Source organism: Gallinula chloropus (assembly GCF_964237585.1).
Source record: "Gallinula chloropus genome assembly, chromosome: 15".
Classification (NCBI taxonomy): domain Eukaryota; kingdom Metazoa; phylum Chordata; class Aves; order Gruiformes; family Rallidae; genus Gallinula; species Gallinula chloropus.
This window is the reverse complement of record NC_140100.1, coordinates 15,694,851-15,717,582: the sequence shown is the minus strand read 5'-3', so window position 1 is coordinate 15,717,582 and position 22,732 is coordinate 15,694,851. Positions and strand designations below refer to the sequence as shown.

Below are 22,732 nucleotides of genomic sequence, written 5' to 3'. Positions count from 1 at the left end.
CACGAGCCCATGATCTGCCTGAAAACTGTTCCTGGGGACCAGCAGGAGAAAAGCCACTGCTGTGGGGGACGCCAGCACCACATTCTGAGAGCATTGATGTAGTGTTGCGTTCCCAAGACAGAATCTCTACCCCGGTGCATCCGGTGCGTTTTGACAGCTGCAAAGAGGAGAGACAGACACCTTGAGCAGAGCTCCCCTGAAAGGGCAGCACTCGGCAGGCTGGTGGTACAACTCCATCTGACAGTACCCACTCCATAGGCACAGCAGCATGACTCGTCACAACTGCCTGTGTGATGTCTGTCTAGCTGCAAGCAGCCTCAGGTACTACTGCAGTGTGTCCACAGCGGTGGGAGCACTGCATGACCTCCTGAAAAGTAATGAAGTTTAATGATCCAATTATGCCTTTGTCTGTAAGGAAATGCAGAAGCAGAGCTCAATACAAGCAGTGCACTTTCTCACCTACATAAGCATTGTTCAGAAAAAGAAGTGATAACACATAAAACTAGAAAACTAGATTCAGAAGGTCCATTTCAAGTTCAGAATACTCTCCACAATGCTTTTTTTTCTTGCTGATTATTGTCATTATTTGTTTCTAATGACAATAGGGTCCTGACATTCCCTCTCACACGTTTTCAAGTAGTAAAATCTGATTTGAAATACTCTGCTTCTTTCATATCTGACTTTTTCGTTCTCTGCCTGGAGGAGGCCTGGCTGGTCAAAAGGCTTTATGGTCTCAGACACTGTGTGCCACCCCGTCCTGCCAGCTCAGCTTGGCTGGAAGGGAGGCCCGGCTGGTGGGCGAGCACCTCGTGCAGCTCAGGCTGTGCTGTGGCTGTTCCTGAGCTCTATAGGTGCTCAGCAGTTTCCTACTGTGTACCACACCCTTGTCTGTGCAGCGAGCAGCAGTCTGCACTGTTGCTGCTTCTAAGCAGGTAGTCAGAGACACTCTTCTCACTCCTGTATATGTGTGTCTGTGCGTACGAGCAGCAAGGCTGTATCCTTGCTGCTTCACCAACCAGCTTGGCACAGTGGGGCTCCTGGAACAGAGACAGGGCCTGGTTTTGAATGTGTAAGCAATAATAATTGCCAAGATTACCTTTTAATTATCCTCATTATCTTAGTCACGTGCACAGTTTTTTTCAAGCAGTCTTTTGTTTGTGAGGAAATAGAAGTGATTGGGCAGCAGAGAACTATGGGAGACGACACAAGATCAGGTGCCTGTGAAAAATCAAAATGAAGCCTCCACTCCCAGAGCAGATCAGCCACAAGGCTGGCATCTGTTTGTGACAACTGAGTTACAAACATGTTTCAAACAGCTCATTCCTACACAAAAAGCTAAATCTGTACAGGTCAGCAGAATGCTGAGTTATTTCCCATTAAAGCCGCTGGAGGATGCTTTTCCAGTGCCACTAGATTTTCAAAAGATTAGGCAACTTTGCTGACATCAATTTTCCCTACTTATGCATTTGCCAGGAGGATGCACGCTGCACTATGGGGTTGTTTTGGAGATGGTAGCTGCAAGACAGAGACATTCTGGATACATATTATTGCTCTGTAATGACCAAGTATGCATCTCTCAGACAAAATCCACAACAGTTACAACTGAGAGCAATGAAGTAATGCAAGCAGATTAGGCTTGGAAGGGTTTTGAAATTTCAGAATCTGCTTTACTTCAGGGTTGGATGAAAACCAAGCGTTTTGGCGCTCTGCAAACGCCAGTCCGGCTCCTCGCTGGACCGGGCACAGCTGTGGAGCTGGACAGCCATGGCTGAGGAGCTGCAGACTGGGAAGCCAGAAGCCCAGTGCCACCTTGGCGTGCCGGAAGGGCTGTGCCATAGCCAAGAGCTGGAGCAGCTTATCAGGCGTGTTGGGGAGCCGCGCCGAGCTCTCGCTTCCCCGGCAGCAGAGGGGTTTGGCAGATAAACTGACAGAGGCTGATAAAACTTTCAAAACCTGTCCATTTTTCATTATCCTTTGGTCAAAACCAAATTGCCCCTGGGTACCGCTTTGATCTTCACAAATCAGCATTCTCCAGTCAAAGCATTTCTGACCAGCTTTAGCAGAGGCTCCCAATCAGAGATTCCACCAGAGCTGGATGCCTGTCTCCATCAGCCTCCTCTGCAAATCCACTTCTGAGAGCATGGCGTTCCTGGGACACAGGCCCGATGCCATGGGCTTTCATGCGTTCGGGATTAGAGCCCAATGGATTTCACACTAAGAACAACCAGAGATAAACAGCAGCATTTTAAGACTTTAGTGAAATCGTTTGTTTCTGAAGGCTTGGGACAGAGAGAAAAACATATTTACATGAATTTGCAATATTTACATTTCTAGTCCTCATTTTATCCTTCTTGAAGAATGAAAAAATTACTAATGATTTATGCTATTTAAAAGTAGGGAAAACCATGAATAATAAATGTCATTAATGCCAGCAGCAATTATAATTGAATTGCCCACAGACATTTATTTCTGCTTATTTTTCCCCTCACTGATGCTACTACAGGAAAACATGAATTCACAACTGAATTTGATATAATTTTACATAGTTAGAATTAAGACTTACTTACATGAGGGTCACAATACTTGTGTTTAGTTTATATTCAATGGGCTGTTCTAATTGCACTCTCTTTTGAAATCAGAGTGATTCATTTGAGACTCATGGGTGTGGAGCTGTGGGCCTGAAGCTTTACTACAGGGCATCAGGTCTTTGCACAGACTCCTTTAGCTTCAGGTATTTTGGAAAATAAAAGGGAATTCAGGATTTAACAAATCATAAATTATAGTCCTTTGCATTTGCTCAGAATTACCACCTTTAAAAACAATAACAGTTAACCCCCCTGGTTCCAGGCTTCAGCTGGCTCGTTCCCGAGGGGTGGCTGACCTCCCCAAGCAGACGCTGTCTTTACCTTCATCTCTCTGGGTTATGTATTTTTAATCCTTTCTACGTGTGTTTTTAGTTCTTCCTGTGACTGCAACACTCACACAGTATTTACAGCTGTATTCCACCAAGCCTGAAACTGCAAAGCTCAGCAGCACCACATCCCAGCACAGTGAGCTGCTGGGAGAGGCAACTGGGATACACCTCCTGTCGACTAAGCAGAGCCAAACTGGCCTTTCCCACACGGCCAAAGCTCCTCTGAGTTCTGCTTAGAAAAGTCTGCTGGTTTTCTAGAGTAAATACATCTGGTGTTCTCCCTAAAACCAACGTGGCCACAGTTTATTTCAAACCCCTTTTTTAAAGCCCCAAGCTCCTCGTGGTGTAGTTATGGGTAGGACACAGAGGGGTGTCAGTGCAGTCTACACAGCAACTACAGCAGGGAAAACAGCAACAGGCAGCAGCAGCCAGAGCAATCTCTTCTGCTGGCAGCATTGCGCTCGTGCAGAACCCATTACACCATCGGAATGGGGATTGTCTATGAACAGGGCACGCATACAGTCACTGGCTACAACATACCAACACCTATAGGCACCTTTAGTGTTACACAGCTACAGCCGTAGGGAGTGGGCGGTTGGTTCTCATGTACCGGCTGCTGAGGTACAGTAACAGCTGAAACCCCAGAGGGGTAGCACAGCTCAGCTCTTGCTCTGAAGCACTCACAGCAAGAACACACAGCAGTAATACGATGATTTGGATTATGAGCAGGTGCTGCTACTGACGGCTGCATGCAGGACACTGTCCTTCTGTGCTGCTGATACGACAGATACTCCTGTACCCCTGCAAGACAGCGTGCCTGCAACGTCCAAATCGTGCCTGCAACGTCCAAATCGTGCCCCACTTACACTCCCTGTCTCCTAACGAAGGTCAGGTTCTTTCACCAACCTCTAAGTCAAGTGGACTGATGCACATATAATAAACTAGAGACATACCCTCTGTGCCTCTATGCTTTTAGAAAGGAGTAGTTAAGCAAAGGGTGCTCATCTACCCCTGAGGGCAAACAAACAAACAAACAGAAAAATCCTTATTCTCCCCTTGCTGAATTTCAAAGAGCAGAGACAGGAAAGTTCCCGTTACATTTTTTAGTCCTGCCAAGGCCAAAAAGATTCATAATTGGCAGTTAAGCACATATTTATCTGCCTTCTGGGTCTGTCTCCAATGTGAAGAGTGAAAGATCTTGCCATTTATTTCAGTAAATGCAATAACTGTTGACACACAGAGGCAGCATTCTTACGGCATTAATTTTGGGGAAAAAGGCACAGAGATATTCTCTACTTTTTATCTTCAGTTGCTCACTCAAAGTTGCAAGGACAACTGGTACATAACAAAAGACAAACTCTGATTAATAGTTATTTTAATTTATTCAGGGTTTTTTTTTTGCCATGAATTCCCATTAGTGGTTCTCTGTGGATATATGTGATTCTCCCAGACATGGGATTTAATAAAAAAGACCTTGCTGCTGAAATCAAGAGGGGGGGTTACATGGCCATATACTTTCTGTCCATGAAGAACACAAGTTCTAATATAGGCAGCTGGCTACAAAATGACATCGTGTGGGGACCATGCTGATGTGGAAAGGCTGAGCGCTGTGTGCTGCATTACATCAGCAGCCTCCTCTGTCTTGCAGGCATTATTGCTTTTCCCCTGCTTATAAAGTTTTGTCTAACTCGATTTTGTTTCCTGCTCTTTGATCAAACAAGGCTGTGCGATGGCTCTGTGCCCCTCAGCCATTTCTCCCCACTGAAGCAGATGCATGGCTGTTAAGCTACATCATGGAAACACCCCGTGAGCAGGGCCAGTGCAGAGAGCAAATGCCAGCAGCCTGCACACAGTTACAGTGCACCCACCTTGGACTGTGACAACACTCAGCCTGCAGATGTGGGAAACGCTGGCAGAAGCATCAGAAGTGGTTCAGACAGCCCGGATGCACTGCTTACACTGCACGGTGCGGGGTGACTGCACCATCAGCACAACCTCCTGGTGTGAGGTCAGGAGCGCAGGTGCTGGACTGTAAGCCCACTGCTAAAGGCCTTCTCCTCAGGGAGGGAAAGAGAGGCGGGTTGCTCTAAGGATCAAGCAAAGTATCACTGCAAGTATCAGCCAGAGTCTTCCTTGAGTGAAACATGACAGTTGTTAGTAGGTTAGAACATGGTCCAAACCCTGCAGTTACAACGGAGAAGGGAAGATTACAAGATTGCTATGTGATTTGACTTTAATTATACTGGAAAGGAACTATTAACCACAGTGTTTCTGGCTGTAAGTATATATCACACAGAGACTTTTCTTGAAGTAGCACTGATTAAAGTCGGAGGGAAAAGATAAAGACAAAGAGAAGCACACATCCAGCATGTCGAGCTGCTGTGGGAAGTTTGAGTATTGAGCCACTTTTGTGAACAGAGATTATTTACAGCAACATGCTGTGAGAAGCAACAATTCTGAGAGAATTAACAGGGGGACACAGCCTCTGGTCGCAGGGGAAGTTCACGGGCATCCAAATACCAGAGGTTACAGCAGGCTTCCTGGGCGCAGGGGCTGCACCTCTTTCTGCCTGCCAAATCCTGAACACCTCAGGAATATATAAACAAACACATAAGCAGCAGCTTGCATGGGAAAGTTTTGTTAATAACCTGTGTGACCTTGAAAGAGTCAGCTGTGAGGTATGCTCCATGCCTGTGAGCAAAGCCTTGCAGGCTGGTGACAGCCCCGGGGATGAGCTCCTGGCCCCTCGCCCAGGTCCTGCCAGTGCTGCTGTGCCAGGATTTCAGCTCTTCGGGGGGATGCTCGTTGGGGCTGCTGCAAATGAAAGCCCACGGGGGCCCTCAGCACCAGCCTGGATTTGACACCAAGGCAGAGAAGGTCGAGGCTTTGGCCCCCCAAGTTTTAGAGAAGGTGGCGCGTTACGAAGTGCAGGGAGGCTGTTGCCAAAACAGTTTTGCTACCAACCAGAAAAGAAAAGGACAGCATACAAATCATACGTGTGTGTGCCTGGCAGGAGTCCACAAAGCCTTGTTCTTGGAAGACATTCTGAGAAAGCTAAAGAGGCATTCGGCAGTTCATTAAAAATAATGTATGCAGAGTAATAGGTTATAACTAGAAATGGCTGCGAAGAGAAGCAACAATCTTGCTTTTCCTTTTGGGCCTGCGCTGCACTTTTGAGATGAAGAACTGCACTGTGAGATACCAGGAGGTGAAAACAGTCCAGCTAATAAGGAGACAGGAATGACAAAAAAGGTCCTATTGTAAAGGGACATAAATTGCACCCCCTCTTCAGCCTGCCTTCTGACACATTTTACTTTAGGCAGGTAGCATTGGGCAGGCACTCAAAATCTGTCCTGGGTTGTTCTCATGCCAAGAGGCACTTGATTTCAACAGCCCTGTTAATTAGCATCATTGCTAAATAAACGGTCCCAGTCCCCCATTCATCATTTTATATCAGCTAATCATGGTTTTTAAAGGAACTTAAATTTAATGTAGTGGCACTGCATCGATTTATTGAAACTAAACACCCTGTATTTCTGTTTGAGTATCAATTTATCTAGAGGGAAGAGATCCAGTTTCAAAAGGTTTCTCACACTCAGTAAGCCCATCCAACTTACCCTGCTGCAAGGTAAAGTACAGTGAGACAACAGCTTTTGATTCAGACTGTAACTGAGTAAACAAAGCAAAATCCTTAAGTCAGAAGTGTCAATCATTAGTGCATTGCCCCATTTAGGAGAGAGAACGCTGCAGGAATGCAGGCACCAGTGAGAGTGGCTGCACACCAGACTAAAATAATATTCCTGTGGTTTAATGAAAGACAGAACCAGAGCTCGGGGAACTGTCATGGGATAACAACCAGCCCACCTCCAAGGCATCAGTGCAAACATAACCCACGTTCGTTTGCAAATTTCTGAGAATTAATTTAGCAACTCATTTACATTCAGTGGCTCTCCTGAAAAGGGTTGTTGATCTCAGCCACTTCCCAGAGACCACATTATGAAACACAGCTCCGAAAGAGAAACTAATATGACGCTGGTCTCATAGAAAGGAGAAAAAAGATGACTGGGGGAGGCATGGGGCCTCTGCCTGAGGGCCCAGGAGGAGCACATCAAGCACACCAACACGTGCACCTGGCGAGGATATAAAAGGTACTGAGAAGCTAATTCATCAGCCCTGTGTTTGTAAATGGAACAGCGATGAGGTATCACTGAAGAACATACACTGAATTACTGCAATTCAGTCTCCAAACATTGGCCTAACTCCACTAAAGTAGGTGTTCATAAAATACGCTCAGGCAGAGCTTTGAAAACTGCTAGATTTGCCTGATTCAGCTATTCTTGGAGTCTCGGTTTCACTGGGCACAAAGCAAAGGCTACCCTGAGCACTGAGCAAAGCCCTGCCCCAAATAAGATGATTTTCAAGTTATCAGATCTGCATTTTTATACTTTTGCCTCAACTCACAAATTATACAATCTGGAACTGTGTAATGAGCAAGAGAACAAATGGAACTATGAGCAAACAGGGGACACGCAAAGAGTAACTGAGGAGCTGAGAGGGAATTTTTCATTAATTCTCTTCATTAATTTTTGAATTATTTTTTAAATTAGTGTAGAGACGAAGTGTTTGGGTGGAAGGAGGGACCCATCCTTGGCCACCTGCCCAGCACAGGGAGTACAGCAGGCAGGATGCCTCCAGCAGCGCCTTCAGATGCGGAGCGTGCTGGCTTGGGGTGAGACGGGCCGGGGACCTGGGCTGAGCTCCAGTGGTATGCCGGCAGGAGCAGCACAGGGCTGCTGTCCTCTCTCCCTGCCTTGCCTTTCTGGCTACAGCACAGTTCCCCTCCAGCTGTGCCGGCCCCGGCCAGCTGAGTCTGTCCCAGTGGTGGTTCAGTGGCTGTTCTGGAGTTGGGCAGCCTCCCTGGGCCAGGGCTGTGCCTGGCAGAGATCTCACTGAGCACCGATGATATGGCCGGGCACTGAGACAGGGGATGAAGATGGCTCCTGAGCCAGTTATCTCCACTCTCCAGGCATAAGGTGGTGACCAAAGAGTTAGGCTAGAGATATTTGCATGGATCTGTAATATTCCTGCTTCTCTGAGATAGTGCAGATACCTGCAGTGCAGATGTTCTTCTGGGGAATGCAGCACAGACAGCTATAAACTTGAAGAGAAGATGTGGCTGAAGATGCCACACAGCCAAGCAATCACTCTTGGCACAGATTATAGGGAGGAAGAAGACATAGAAAAAGGTCTAACTGATGATGCTGTAGGACAGAAATACGCAATAAAAAAAGAAAAGGCTCTGAGAGAAAGCTGGTGATACAGTACAAGCCTCTGCCAGAAGAACTGCTGGTCTCAGGTTTACCTCTGGCAGGGCAGGATGAGAAAGGATGGTGCATAAGCTGAGAGCACGTGCCCTTGGGACACCGATCCCTCCAAATGGCCCTGGCTGTGGTACTTGCAGCCCTGATAGCAGCAGTATTAATGTACACACACACTGAAGAGAGGTGCAGTGCATCTACAGCCCAGAGCACAGCAGTGCACACAGGCTCATATGCTCAGCCTCACGTGACTAATCCGCTCAGATTTCCACCCCTGAGCAGGTGGAGCCTTTGTCCAGCTTTCCCTTCGTGTCAGCCTCATATCCCAACGAGTATTCCTGACTGACCCTATGATAATGTAGCCCGTTCTGCCTTACTCTCAGAAGAACAGGGTGACCTATGCCTACTGCAGTTATTTTGATAACTGCCTTCAGTAAAGATTATTTAAAGAAAATATTTGCATTTTGGCAGAAAGGTCGCCATAGGATGGATAATCTCCACCTCTGTTCAGGTGACTGAAGTATTTTGAAAGCCACTGAAATGCCCTTCTTCAAAGTAATAAGATTTTCTCATTTATTGAGACATATGTTCATCATTGTCCCTTTAACAGAAGAGTTCCCAGTCTACAAAAGGCTGTTAAAATGCAGAAATAGAACTAGGTCATCTTTATGCTGCACGTCAGTGTATGTGCACGGACGTTATTGATCACAGAAATTACACATTAGAGGTTCTTAAAATAACATGGGGGTTGAGACAGCAGCTATAACAGTTGCCTTTTAAGTCCAAAGGTTCAAAATAAAATGGGAACATTACCGAAACACTAAAAAGGAAAGTAATTGTTCCTGTTGATACAGGATTGCCTGTGTCCTAATTATGGAGAGATTTTCTCTGTCCTCTTTTTCCTTCACGCTCACTTCTACCTGGCACTGCCTTCAGTAAGTCGGTATGTACCTCGTCAGGAGACAGGGTCAAACGATGGGAGGCTGAAGTCATTTAGTACACTTTTGAATGATCCTTAAGATTGTTTAGAATACTACAGTTAAATGGCATCTGGTAATATGATGTTCATTTCCTTATGAAACTGCAATTTAAAATCAAATAAACCCCCCCCAGGAGCAAGTCCCTTCCCTAGTAAATACCCACGTGATAATTGGGACAAAACTGGACATTCTTTCCCTGCCCCAGGGTAGCTTCTGAAATTCACAATTATAAGCAAAAAAGGGAAGTATTTTTAAAATCAATGTTTCCATTTTCTCTTTCCTCTTGTCTCTAGCACCTAAGCACAAAGCAGAGTTATTTCACCCACTGCTGACACGTGATCAGTGGGACACTAGGAAGCAACACAGAGGTAATGGGCTGGGGGCCAGTGTCAGGTAGGGAGCAAGAGGCATAACCTGCACCCTGCCACACAGGGGTAACAGTGAGGTGACCCTGTACACTCACTGTGTCCCCTGGGAGCACACAGGGTTTACCTGTGTTTTCTCTCTGGTAAAAGTGGCAAGCTCTGTAACTGGATATGCAACTCTCAGTCAGACTGCCTACCTGCGAGGCACTGCCACAACGTCCTTCCTGGGTTGCATGGGTAGGAGTGATTTACTTTAGGGAGAGTGAGTTGGACACTTACCAGCTTTATATCTACTCTTACAAGATACGGTTAGTCTACTTTGCTTGCATTACTGTACTTCAAGTTTCACTTCAGAGATCTAAAGCAAATGAGAATGGCTAAAAATAAGAAAGAAGTTCAACCCCCCTGCAAGGACACATCTTCTTCTCTGGGAGAAGTAATGTGTCTGATCTTCTGTCTCACCTGACTCTCCCCCGAAAGTCTTGTGCACATATTTGGATAAAACAACATTATCTAAACAGAAAATAACGGGAATCTAGCAATTACTGAAATAATGTGGAACACATCATAACTAAGCAGCTAAATGTTAGGCTATTATTCTACATAAAGGGCCAATCCAAATTACTGTGGCTCATATAAACGCTCCCTTACATAAGGCTTGGCATTGATTAAGAGAGCCAGATGTAGGACTCCCAAATACCTCATTTGTCTTTAATTTTTGGTTATTAAAAGCTAACATCTGAAGATTCAAAGAATCAGTATTCCCCCAAAAGGCAATTTTTTCAAGGAACTAAGCACAGTCTGAAGAGGGAGGGGTCACTTCTGAGCACAGGAAAGGCAGGTTTCACAAGCACTTGGAAAATCATAGCTTGTTTCTATTTGATGGCCCGGAAGGATTCATCCCTCACACCGAAAGGACTCGAGTCCCCTGAGTGCCATTATCTTGCAAGAACTTACCCAACAGAGAAAGTTCTGTGAGACCATCAAAGCTAAAGGTGAGCTGTCAAGCCTCAAGCGAGGAGAAAGAATACAGTTAAAATCTTTTAGTAATCATTTAATTCATGAAGTAAGGGATGGGGAATGGCCTGGAGGAAGGAACAGAAATCAACAGTTAATTCATCTAGTCAAAACATGGTCACAAATAACAACTAATAAAGATTTGCCAAGAACAAATGGAGCTAAGCCTAAGCAATTTCCTTCTACTACAATATTACAGGCCCTCTGGATGGGGAAAGCTGTAGATACAATAAATCTTGATTTTTAATAAGATTTCAGAAGCTGTTTCTAGAAAGACCTAAAAACTGCATTCAGAGAATAGTCCCCAGTGATCCAAATTGTTTGAAATGGAAGGATATACCGACCAGACTTCTGCAGTGATCTGTTTCATCCCCAATACTGTGCAGTATTTTCACTGATGAGAAGGATGATGGGACAGACTGTACACACACACTTTGTAGACAACACCAAGCTGGAAGGGGTTTCAAACGCCCCAAAGGATAATCGTCTGAGTGACCACAGGACAGGATGAGATGGTGAAGAGCAGTATGATGCAAAAAAAGCAGTCTGGCCTTTATGGGGTCAAAGGCAGAAATGGATCAACACCACCATGCTGATGCCAGAGAAGAAATGGTATGCAGAGCACATAAATGAGTAGAGATCCTGCAAGATATGAGAAGACGTGTGATGCCAAACCTCAGGAGAGATGTATTCAGGCTGGATTTCCGGGACTTCATCATTCTCTGTGAGAAGCCCAGGACCACAGCCATTCTGCAGAGCTGAGACTTCAGAGCCCAGAAAGTGCTGCTGCACAAGGGGTAGTAATCATCTGCTCTAAACTAACAGGCTCCAACTGCCTTCGAGGAAGCATAAAGCAGGTGGGAGGACAAGTTCTCCAATGGTGACTCTACCACTCAGAGAGCATTAGGTCCAGACCAGGCTGTGAGCCCCTCACTGACTCTGACCCACCCAGAGCACAGGTGATCCTTCCCAGGGGGCATGGGATTAATGAGGTAACCCTTGGAAAAGCCAGTCATTTGTATTTTCTGTGATGCCATGCAACAAGATTACATGCCTCCTACCCTGTAATCATTACATTTTACTCTCTGCTGTTCTGGAACACAACAAATTACGGCTATTTCTCTGAGAAGGCAGCTCTAATTCTTCACTGACCTTCCAAGTGCTTTCCCCAAATTCCTGTCTGCTCAGAGCACACTAACACAACACAAACAGCACCATTAACGAGACTCACACATGCAGATCGAGAAACGAGAGATCCGTAACTGGAAGCCACAGCTTCACTGTAGAACACCGATATATTTTCATCTCTATAGAGAATCTAACCAAATAAAGTAAATTAGGCCAGAAACTAAAAAGCACATTCTTCTCACTGCTGGGTCAGGTGTGCCAGGACAGAACCCGGTCCTGGCATATGCTCAGGTGAGGTACGTATTTACGCAGGTATGTCTCAAACCCCACAGTAGCTGCATGATTAGCTGCTGTAATTGTCCTCAACCTTTGCTGACTGAAGGGCAACAATGCTGAGCCATTTCTGTCTCTCTTCCACTCTCTCCCTGTCTTAACTCTTTGATCGCCTCTGCCCACAAGCAAGGTAAGAATACTGTGCTGTAGGCAGAGCTATTGCTTGGACCCTGCAGCAAATCATGAAGACATGAAGTCAGTAATACCTTTTTTTGTAGTTTTTACACTGCCTAGTCCTTTCCTTCTCAACAGCTGGTGTATTGGGACAACTAAAAGAGAAACTAGTGGAATGCCTGAAGTAAGGCAATTTTTAATATGTTCAAGCTGTAGAAATGTACCCTTGGTCATCAATAACCATTACGGTAAGAGAAAGCAATAAACAAGGCAGGTGCACAAATGCTTGGAATAAACATTTATAAACAGGCAAATTCCCATTAAGTGAAAGTATATTAATTGTTGGAAGAAAAGTAATTTAATTGAAAGACAAAACAGGAAAAACAAAGAATCTGAGCTGGCTGGTACATCCTAGCAGACCCTTTTATGTCTGCGAAAAGGCACTGAACTGTTTGATTTGCAAAACAACTAATACCTTATGGGAAAGCATAAAGAACATTCTTCTGGGAAGGAAATCCTGTTGTCTAAGTCAAATTTCTTAATTTGCATAGCTGAGGATATTTGCAGCACTCAAAGTGTGTATAACTGGTGGGTTTAATTAATTTCTCAACTCCACTTCTTGAGGAAAAGCCAGAAAGGTGGGTGGGAGTGAGAACACAGCCCCCTCCCTGCCCTCCTGCAGCTCAAGCACTGGAAATTGATATGAAAGCAGGGTCTGGATATCTCAAGAGTTCATCTGTTTATTGCCTTCTTAAAGGTTATAATCCTCTGTTTGTGAAGCCACCATGGGTTGCTCTAGAGAAGATTACAATGTCACAAATCCTATCAGAGGATTATAAGTCTGTCAGGTTGTGAGTAATTATGAAGAAAAAGCAAACCTTCAGAGGACACAAAAATAACCTTCATAAGAGGAGATCTGGTGTCACATAACACAAGGCTGCGTGGAAATCCTGCCTTGGCTGGAGTGCATCTGCAAAGCAGGAGCCCAGAAACACGACAAGAACGTGAGTGTGACGGTACGGCACGGGGAAGGGAAGAGCAGGAGAGAGGCTCACAGCCAGTTTAGTCACAAGGGCAGCGGCATCCCACTCCCACCCTCCACGGATGGCAGCGAAACAGCCAGCTGATTTCACAGAGCTCTGTTCCTACTCACTTGGAAGCTAACCAGAAACAAGGAGCCCAAACCTGAGAGATGATGAAGGCCCCATCTCCTAAATCACTGTGACCACAGAGAACTCAGCACCTGACAGCATCAGAGACTTCATCTAGAAGACAGTGGGAAGCTTCAGTCACCAGCTCTTGAATTTCACTGATAGACTAAGATGTCTCTTTCTCCATCTGTAAGCTGTCACAAGGTGTTCCAAAGAGCTCGCAGGCCCAAGAGTCTTTTATATATATTTATACATATATATAAAAATAATTCCCACAGATGATAACATGAAGTGGCAGCAGCACACTCAGAAAGAGAAGGGCCCTTTCACAGGAGCACTGCATGCCCTTCCCTGGCTGGACTCGGATGGCAGTGGAGCCCCACACCTCTTTAGCTGCGTTACTGCTGGTGTTCCCTTGTTTATGCTTCGACACCCCCAGATCATCATTCAGAAAATAGAACCTGACTTTCACATCGGTGTCTGGGGGAAGGAGATAGAAAAGTAAAGGGGTGGAGGGGGGAGGATTTGCACTGTAAAATTAGCACTGTCCTCATCTGCGCTGCAGGTAAGAGTTCTGAGAACAGAGTGCCTCTCTGTCGTGGAGCCCATGCCCACAGCACTGCCTTCTCCTGGCAGCGGCCCCGCTGCGCTGGAGAGACCCTTGGGAATTCTGCCACTTCGAAACAGGCACGGGGCACTGCCCAAGCAACAACAGCCCTCTGACCTCACACCTCACTGATGCCTCTCTGTAGATCACCTCTCCTGCCAGAGGAAAGTCCTCCCAGGGTAGCACCAAGGGCAGAGCACCCTGGATTTCCTGACCTGGTCCCCCTTGACCTTCTTTCATTGTGACTTCCAGAGACAAGTGACTTTGTCTCTGAACATCAGCTCATGAATCTCCTACTGTAGTGCTCTCTCATAAAGACTGTATCCACAAGAACCTTGCTCATCAGTGTCTCAAATTACTACAGAAAGGTGCTAAGAGCCACTTACTAGGCCATCCTCTTCTTGCCCATTTCCAGCTTGAACCAGGAGGAATTCTGGTGTCAGCACTATGAACCTGCCGATTCACAGGCGCTTGCACTAGGGGAGACACTTCACTTGCCAGCACACCCCAGGACACCACCGTGTCACAAGGAGTTTAATGCCCTTTGAATCTGACAGTGTAACCAAAGATGTTCCTGTGTCCAGCATTTTTCCATTCTGGGGAAAAAAGCTCCTCCTCAGAAACCCACTGAGGATATCCACACATGAAAGATCACACAACCTCTACCTCTATGGTGGAAGACAGCGACAGACCAAGAGGTTAATCATGTAGGAAGTGAACAGAAAACATACAGCCCGAGACGTCAGCACGCCAAGAGACACTCGCTTTCAGAGGCACCGCTGAGAAACAAGAGTAGAGCAAGTAGCATGGGACTGACTCCTACAGTTGCTTGGTAGGACAGGGGAAGGCACAAGACAGTATGTTTGATGACAGGCATTTACACTGTAGACTGTCACTTCCATTAAACAGAAACATTTTTCTGCTGGATGAAATGCCATCCCACTCATCTCAGATCCTTTTTGTGATGGTGATTAGACGGGGAGGTTGTCTGTGTTACAAGAATGTTTTTGTGATACAGCACAGAGGCAGAGCAGAGAGCTGGCTAGCATCACTGCCACGAGAAACGTGTATTGTCTCAGAGATAGCACACTTAGGGAAAACACAACTACTCACAGGACTTGTGCGTCCCTGACGAGGAAACAAGCAAATCTGCATGTCATATGGGACAGAGTCTTGCCGGGGTGACTTACACCACCACTATGTAGAGAATAACCCAGCTGCCTGGGTGCCCAGGGATAGAACCCCATCTCAGAAGCAGCACTGCAAGGCTGCAAGTGTTCAGAAATGGCAGCAGCAGTGATCAAAGCTGGGAAGAACTGTTAGATAAGGAACGACTGAAAGGAGGGAAATTATTTACTTGAGAAAAGAGACAAATTTTTAAAAGGAGGGGAAAAAGCATATAAAATAATGAACAGTACAGAGGCTGGATTGTGGGCATCTGCCCTTGCTAAAATACAGAATAGTTAAATTGCAAGGCAGGAAAATTAGGATTAGATAATAGAAATGCTTTCCTTTTTAGGACTTGAACTAGACTGTGGAAAATGTTGCTGCAGAGTGCCATTAACTTAACAAGAGCTGAAATAGCACGTTGTGGCTATATGAAGAGCAAGACCATGCAGATTTAGGCCAGCAAATGCAAAGTCAACGTCTTAAGACAACTGCTGATTTGGGGCATAACCTGCATCGCTGGTTCTGGGCATAACCCCAAGCGCAAGAGATGAGCACACAGCTTTCAGAGACACTTTTGCAGGTAAATATCACTGGGGCTCTTGCACCCTCCTGGCACACATCTAGTACTGGGCAAAGAGTGTCTACTGAACTGGACAGACCACACATATTACATGTACGTCTTATGTGTGACAATAATGGGTGTGCAGCCCGGTTTTGGTGTACCAGCTCTTGCAGAACCTACCCGTGTGCTCCTGCATGCAATGATGTAAGAATATCCTTTAAAAACACAACACTTAATGCAGATCTGAAGGAAGGGGCAATAATCCAAATAAAAGGGCAGCGATGGTGGCGATACAATACCTACAAAGAGAGGAAAAACTCAACTTGTATAGGTGTAGGAAAATGCACACACACAAAACCTCAGAGAGGGTCAGTTCAACTGCACTGGGACAGCCTACAGAGAGGCAAGAGCCAATACACTGGCCAAGGATTTAAGTGTCACCCCAACCGGAGGCTCAGTCCCATGAATGGAGAACCATCGTCTTATCCAGGAAGGAGCTGGTCAGAAAGGAATTAGTTTACAGGCATAATCAAGGTGTTAAAATCCCACAGCTTTCATCATAGCTGTGTGTTTTCAGAAATAGCACCTGCATTTTCTGTTGGTGAGGCTTGTAGGAATGTGAGTATGGATTTGCAATGCTGGATGAGCTAGTCTTATAATTAAGTATAATACACTCAAGAACAAAGAGGCAAATATGCATGTTGGTGGCAGTGCGGTTATGGGTGGGAGGGGAGCAATTTTATACTGGTATTCTCTAATCACTCAGATCTATCCTGTTTTCATAGTTGTTATTTTCAATTTTAGTTAGTTCAGGGCACAGCTTTCTCTCTCGAGTATCTGAAAATGCTCAGCTATTATTGTATTTTGCTCTGAATTTTCCCTTTTTTCCTCCTTGACTTCCCAGTCTTCTTTTGTCTGTCTTGTTCTCATTTCTTTTGTGTGTGTGTCTGCAGGTGGCTTTTTTCTGCTTCCCTGCCCTTCCCCCATCCTCTCCTGTTTTGTTACCGCATAGCCTGCCTCATTTGTTCTTCTCCTTAAGCCTCTAACTGCTCATTTACTAGTAGATTCCAGCCTGTGCCTATGGAGCTCTTTCATTTTCCCTGTCTTCAAGCACTGAATCACTGCCTTCATTGCCACGAAGAGGCACGAAGCCCCAAGGCAGGCTGTGGAGGGGCTTTCACTCTCCCGTGGCTGGGGAGAAGGCTGGTGTCTGAGCTGCAGGAACCTTCACAGCAGGTTGTTGGCTCTCCAGTGTATAACAGGCTTATTACTGCCAGCAGCCCACTAGCATCCCTCTTCTCTAACCTTGTCAGTGACTTGACAAGACTAATCCCAGGAGGCGAACAGCACAATAGATATACTGTAAACAATGCAGAACAACCAACAGACCAAAAGGTTTTGGGGGCTTCTGCTTTCCACATGTATGTGGAATGGAGTTTCCATGTTGGGGTCTTACTTGTATTTAACAGTTGCTGAGATGCCTGTTCCTTCATTTCTGAATTAAGTGTATAAATTAGATACAACACCATCTGAACTGGATATAGTGCGGGATAACTACAGCATCCGATACATTATTGGTGTCCCCACGATGTGCACTAAAGCAGCTCCAAAATTCACAAGCAGGGAGGGATGGAAACACTTCAAAAGAAGGGTTTTCACTTGAAAAAAAATGCAGTAAGCTGTTAGCTGTGACATACGGATACAAGTTTCAGTTGCACAGGCTAAGAGATAGGTCAAGATAACAAACAGATAATACAATGACCAGTTTTGTCAGCTGCTGGGACCTTGATCAGAAGCTGGTGCCTTTGCCACTTCCAAAGGCTCATGTTGGTGGCTGGGATGCAAGCCGCACTTCCTCAAGCGCTAAACTGGTTTTGGTGCAGCTTCCTTCTTATTTTCTGCTCCATTTCCCTCCCACAAGCTTTTCTATACCCAGACCTCTTAAGAAGGTACCAGGCAAAAGCGCTCTTCAGCATCTGAAGACGTTTTTGGTTTTCTTTTTTCCTGTATGCCTCGTTTTCTGTCCAGAAGACATTTGGCTTCTGTGTGGTGAGCTCCAGCACACCTTTCCAAACTCTTCCTTTTGGCCTGACAGGAGAAAGACAGAGCAAACCACCACCACTAAGTCCTGAATGACTCCTCAAGGTCTTGGGAGGTTGGGAAGGAGCCTGGCATCGTATTTCCTGGCTTCAGCGGAAAACAAGATTGGTTGGGAATACTGCAGGCTTTTTACAAGGGCACCATTGCTAATCAGGTCTGACTATTCATCCAAGAAGCTGCAGCACAGACAGTTTTTTGACTCTTTGTGATGTTCACCTTCTCTGTCTTTAAATAAATACATAAACTGGCAATGGCACAGTGCAGCTGGTTACACGGCACACCCTGCTGCCAAGAGTCATGTATCAGCACGGCCACAGCTTGCAGGTTAAAGTTGTCCCCATTCAGTGAAGCCAGCTGTTTGCCAACACCAGCTACGGAGTATCTGGGTTGTAGGCATAGAGGATTTAACTTGGCACTAGGGGCTAGTGGTGAAACTGGTAGAGATTTTTCTGGTTAAACTTTCTTCCAGTTGAAACCAATCCCTTGTATCCTAAAGTATTGAGTTGTGCAAAAGATTCTTATTTACTCCCCAAAATTCAGCAGTTACCATTTTTTCCAATTCCAAAAAAAAAAGAGTCAAAATCTCAACCTGCAGACCCTGGGATTTCACCCTGAGATCTCGGGAAGTCGTGGTAGACAATTCTTTTATTTCCTGAGAGAATCCCTATGCAGCACTGCTGAGACTGAAGCATATTCACAAGAGTAAGATCAGACTGCCCTGGCCAATGCCTTCTTCTGTTACAGCATGGATTGCCTTGGAGTGGGCAGGGCGAGTCCCATTTCAACCCCCAGAGGCCCTCATGGCTTCAATTACCAGCATCTCCTAACAAGGATCCAAATAGAGGAGAATTTACCCATCACACATTAACTACGCGTGGAGAACGCGACATGTCCCATTCGCTCACTCATGTCAGGAAACCCAAAGGCCAGGAACCAGATCACACCATTTAGTGACCCTGCAAACATGCACCACCCGCCAGTTACGGGCTTTGTACAGGCAGACACATCCAGCAGAGCTTTTCCTTTCAGGCACTGGAGACCTTTCCAGTGGGACTGCCTTTATAAATCGGAACCTTTCTTCAACAGAGTTTGATGCACTCTGCCAGACTCTGGCCTTTTGCTTCATTTACTTTGTGCAAATGGCCAAGTGAGTAATTTGAGCTGTGTCTTCCAGGTGATGACTTAGCCTTGTGTAAGCACCCGGGTACGAGCGCAGGGCACTGCGCAGCCAGTGCAGCACTGAAAGAATGACTTACTACTTTGCTTAAAATTCCTAATTCAGGAGAGTTCTGGGTTTTTAACATGACAAAAGAGAAGTCAAAGATGAAAGGGGTAATGGAAAACATATTTCTTTATGTCTTCATAAACACTCAAAGAACCAAAGCCCAGCAACATTAGTAATCCGTAACAGCACAGCCTGCCACCACAGACCTGCATGAAAAACAAGTTCATTTCCCCCAGTACCTTGTTGGTGCAACTTTCTTCACTACATTGGAAGAGATGACTGAGTCAAAACGATACATTTAAGTAAGAGACAGAGGTAGAAAAGCAGTCCTCCTTAACTACACCACATTTATATGGTTTTTGCAAGTCTCCAGAGCTGCAAGTCACTTTGGCAGTGAGCACAGAAATACTGCTGCTCACAATACTTTCATCACAGTGAAATCATGACGTTTTGACAGACTGAATAAGAAGAATTGCCACAAGGCAACTTTGCAGTAGTAGCATCTATGAAACGCTGATTTAGATCTACTCGGAAAAAAATTAGAGCCTGTAGTGGTAAAAGGTTGACACCTTGGTTACATTAGAGGTGCCAGCCCCGCCGGTGTCCTGAGGGCTGCCCTGTACCCAGCACGGCTCTGCTGGCATTCCGCCTCCGATAAAAGAGAGATTCAGCGATGCTGAGGGTTGGGAAAGGGTGCTCAGCTATCGGATGGTTCAAGCATTAGAGTAAGAGGCTTTCCTCAACTGTGCTCTAGAGATAGAATGGGAATGGAATAGGACGTGGGAACTCTTGCTCTGAGGGAAGAGTCACTCCACTTCACTACCCCCAGCCTGCCAGTACTGCAGCCAAACAGAAACCTACTGACAGTTTTTCTTTATTAGGAAATAGCAAGTCATTAAATAGCAACTGTTTCGGTGAAAGGGTTCACTTAAACTTACCCTTCCAAGGCAAGCCTATCAAAAAAGACTCAAAAAGTGTTCCAATACTCTCTTTTGGAATTCTGGAACAGAAAAGTTTCTGGGCTCCAATCCAAAACAATATTTATGTTTTAAAAGGTGAGCCAACTTATTTGAAATTGTAACAAAATGCTTATCCTGATCTGACACAATATTTAAAAACAACAACAAAAAAATCCAGCATCAGATTCCATTAATTTGGTAACAGAAATAAAAAACAAAACCCCACTGAAAAACTCTCTCGTGGTGGGAGAATCATTTCTCATTCAGCTCTATGTACTATCCACAGCCAGTGTGTTCCTCACCACTAAGAGCAACAGCAGGAAGGATGTACTGTTGTAGGGGGGACAGCACGTCCCCCACGTCCTTATACATGGGGTGGGAGGCCAGGCCTGTGGCAGGGGCGGCCTGGCCGGAGCAGCAGCGACTGCACCAGGCAGCAGCAATGGCTGAGGAGGAGGAAGTTGAACGCCTCAGCTTTCCTTCTCTCTCCCAGCAGTAAGTCTGCTAACTGGCTTCAGAGCTCCCGCTCATGTGCTCAGCTTCATTAACGAGCTGTGCAAAGCCAAGTGGCTCAATTCCCTTAAAAACCTGGCAAACTGCAGGGATATCGGGCTCCTGCCAGATCCTGTGGGCACTTGGGGATGGTCCACACACTCCATCATCATCAGCCTTCTTTCCCCTAACTGCCCAGCTTCCTTTCTACATAATCATAAGTCTGTGCTCGATGCTGTGGGAGTTGCTGTGTTGTACCAATTCAGCACCGTGGTTTCCCAGGAGGAAAAAGCACTGGTCTCTGATTTCAGAAGCAGCTCTAAGGTTCTAGGATTGACAATCTGCACCAAATATCTCAAAACACAGACTCTGGAGAAAGACTCAGCAAAAAAATACTGTGACCACAGTGGAATCTGTTTGCACACTGAGCACAGCATACAGTTCTGAACAAACTTTACAGGCTGGAATCATACCTTAAACACAACTCATAAACGATTGTACATATTGGAACGAAAAGCATCTAGGCTGTGCTCCCAACAGCACATGTGTTCCCTACTATAATGGAACAAATCAGCTACAGAATGGATCTGGCCTGAATGCTGGTATAGAACTGTACATAAGCAGTAATCAGCTCCTGCTTTTAGGCATGTCTGGTATGGAAAACGTAATACTGGAACGATCTTGTGATACCTACTGTCAGGGGAGGTGTGAGCTCTGAAGGAATTACCTCAGGAGAGCCATAAGCCAAACCCACACCTTCTGCCCCGTGGGGCTGCTGGGCAGACGCCCCGGCTGGCGCTGTTGTTAAGCACAGTGTGCTGCACACACGCAGCAGCCTGCCCGAGCCAGTTTCAATTAGCCGGGTGATCTAACTATGCAGACAGGACCATACTACTGCCCTGTGTTCAAGCTGCCTTGGAATAAACTGCAAGTTTTGGTTTGTATCATAATGCTGCAGCAAGTTCAGCCTTTGTGTTCAGTTGTTTTGAAAACCCGAGTTTTAGTTCAAAGATCTTTTTCACAGAAGAGTTAGCATGCATTTCTGCAACCATTCCTCAGCCTGTAATCGTGCCATTACCTGGGGGAAGTGCTGGCTTGTTGTACTCAGACTCCCACTCTGTATAGGGTTGTACCTCATGACACACCCTGTCTGGCTGTAGGGGGTATGATAAAACCTTAAGACCGGTTTGGTTTTTCCTCAACGCCTGTCAATTTTCTTTAATACAGATCCACCACAGATGAATAACGTCATGCCAACATCTCCCCTCCTTCCTCAGATGGCACATCAACATTCCTATCCCAGCCTGGGACAGATCACAAACCCCTATGAGCAGCAGCCCCCAGGCAAAGAGCTTAACAAGTACGCCTCTCTGAAGGCAGTCGGTAAGTACGCACCACGATGCATGACTCTGTGCCAGGATGTTGCCTTTGCTGCTGTCAGCTGACATTCTGCCTCACAGTTAAACACAAAGCCCTGCTCACCAGCACTGCTTCCTTACACACACAGCATCACCTTAGCTGGAAATGTATTTACAAAGGGGAGGAGTTTCACCTATGCTGTAAACAGCATTCAGAGGTAGTCCTTGGTGCCCTGAATATGCCCACCTGGGCATTTTGGTATGCATTGTCCATACCTATCTGCACAAATCAGAAACAAAAACATCTAATAGATTGTCTATGCATAAACAGCCTGTGGCTAACCCCTGCTTAGCTTACACATAGAGCTGCTAACATCATTTCCCCACGAATTCAGAGCCCTATCACACTGCCTATTCCCAGTCACTTAGCTCAGAAAACCAGCAGAGCAGCTGAGAATGTTCCAACTTAAGCATCTAATATTCATCATACCAGAAAAACTCATCACACCTTGACATCCCTGTATAACAGACCTCTAACAAAATGTACACCCAACACCAGCTGAAATTGTTTCTCTTTGCTTTACCTGCTGGGTCTTGTTGCTACAGGTGGCATTTTAAATCTCTGTAAAAGACAAGGGTTAATAGCTTTCTGCTCGAGTCTCGAATACACACAGAGTAGGTTTACAGTTCCTTCTGCAAAAGGTGATACTGTGTAATGATGTGGTGATTATCACAGATTTATGCACTGCTACCAGGCTTCTTTTTCAGATGTCATTTTAGGTCAAGCCAATCATCAAAGCCAAAAGGTACTTAAGCATAATAAAACACTCAGAAGAAACTTCTCTCTTCTGCCCAAGAGCCACCAAATGTACTTGTTTTTGAAAATTATTAAATTAGAACTTCTGTAGTTTCTGAGTGTCTGAGTACAAGCTTTTAAAG

General features: G+C 45.6%; 1 protein-coding gene across 1 annotated transcript in view; it reads left to right on the top strand.

Moving 5' to 3' along the window:
- SHISA9 (shisa family member 9) overlaps positions 1-22,732 on the top strand; it is a gene marked incomplete at its 3' end in the record, with an annotated part of 148,970 nt that overhangs the window by 108,775 nt on the left and 17,463 nt on the right. Inside the window, exon 3 of the mRNA XM_084271139.1 lies at positions 21,663-21,818. Within this exon, the coding sequence (XP_084127265.1) occupies positions 21,663-21,818 (156 nt within the window). The remainder of the gene's footprint in view (positions 1-21,662; positions 21,819-22,732) is intronic.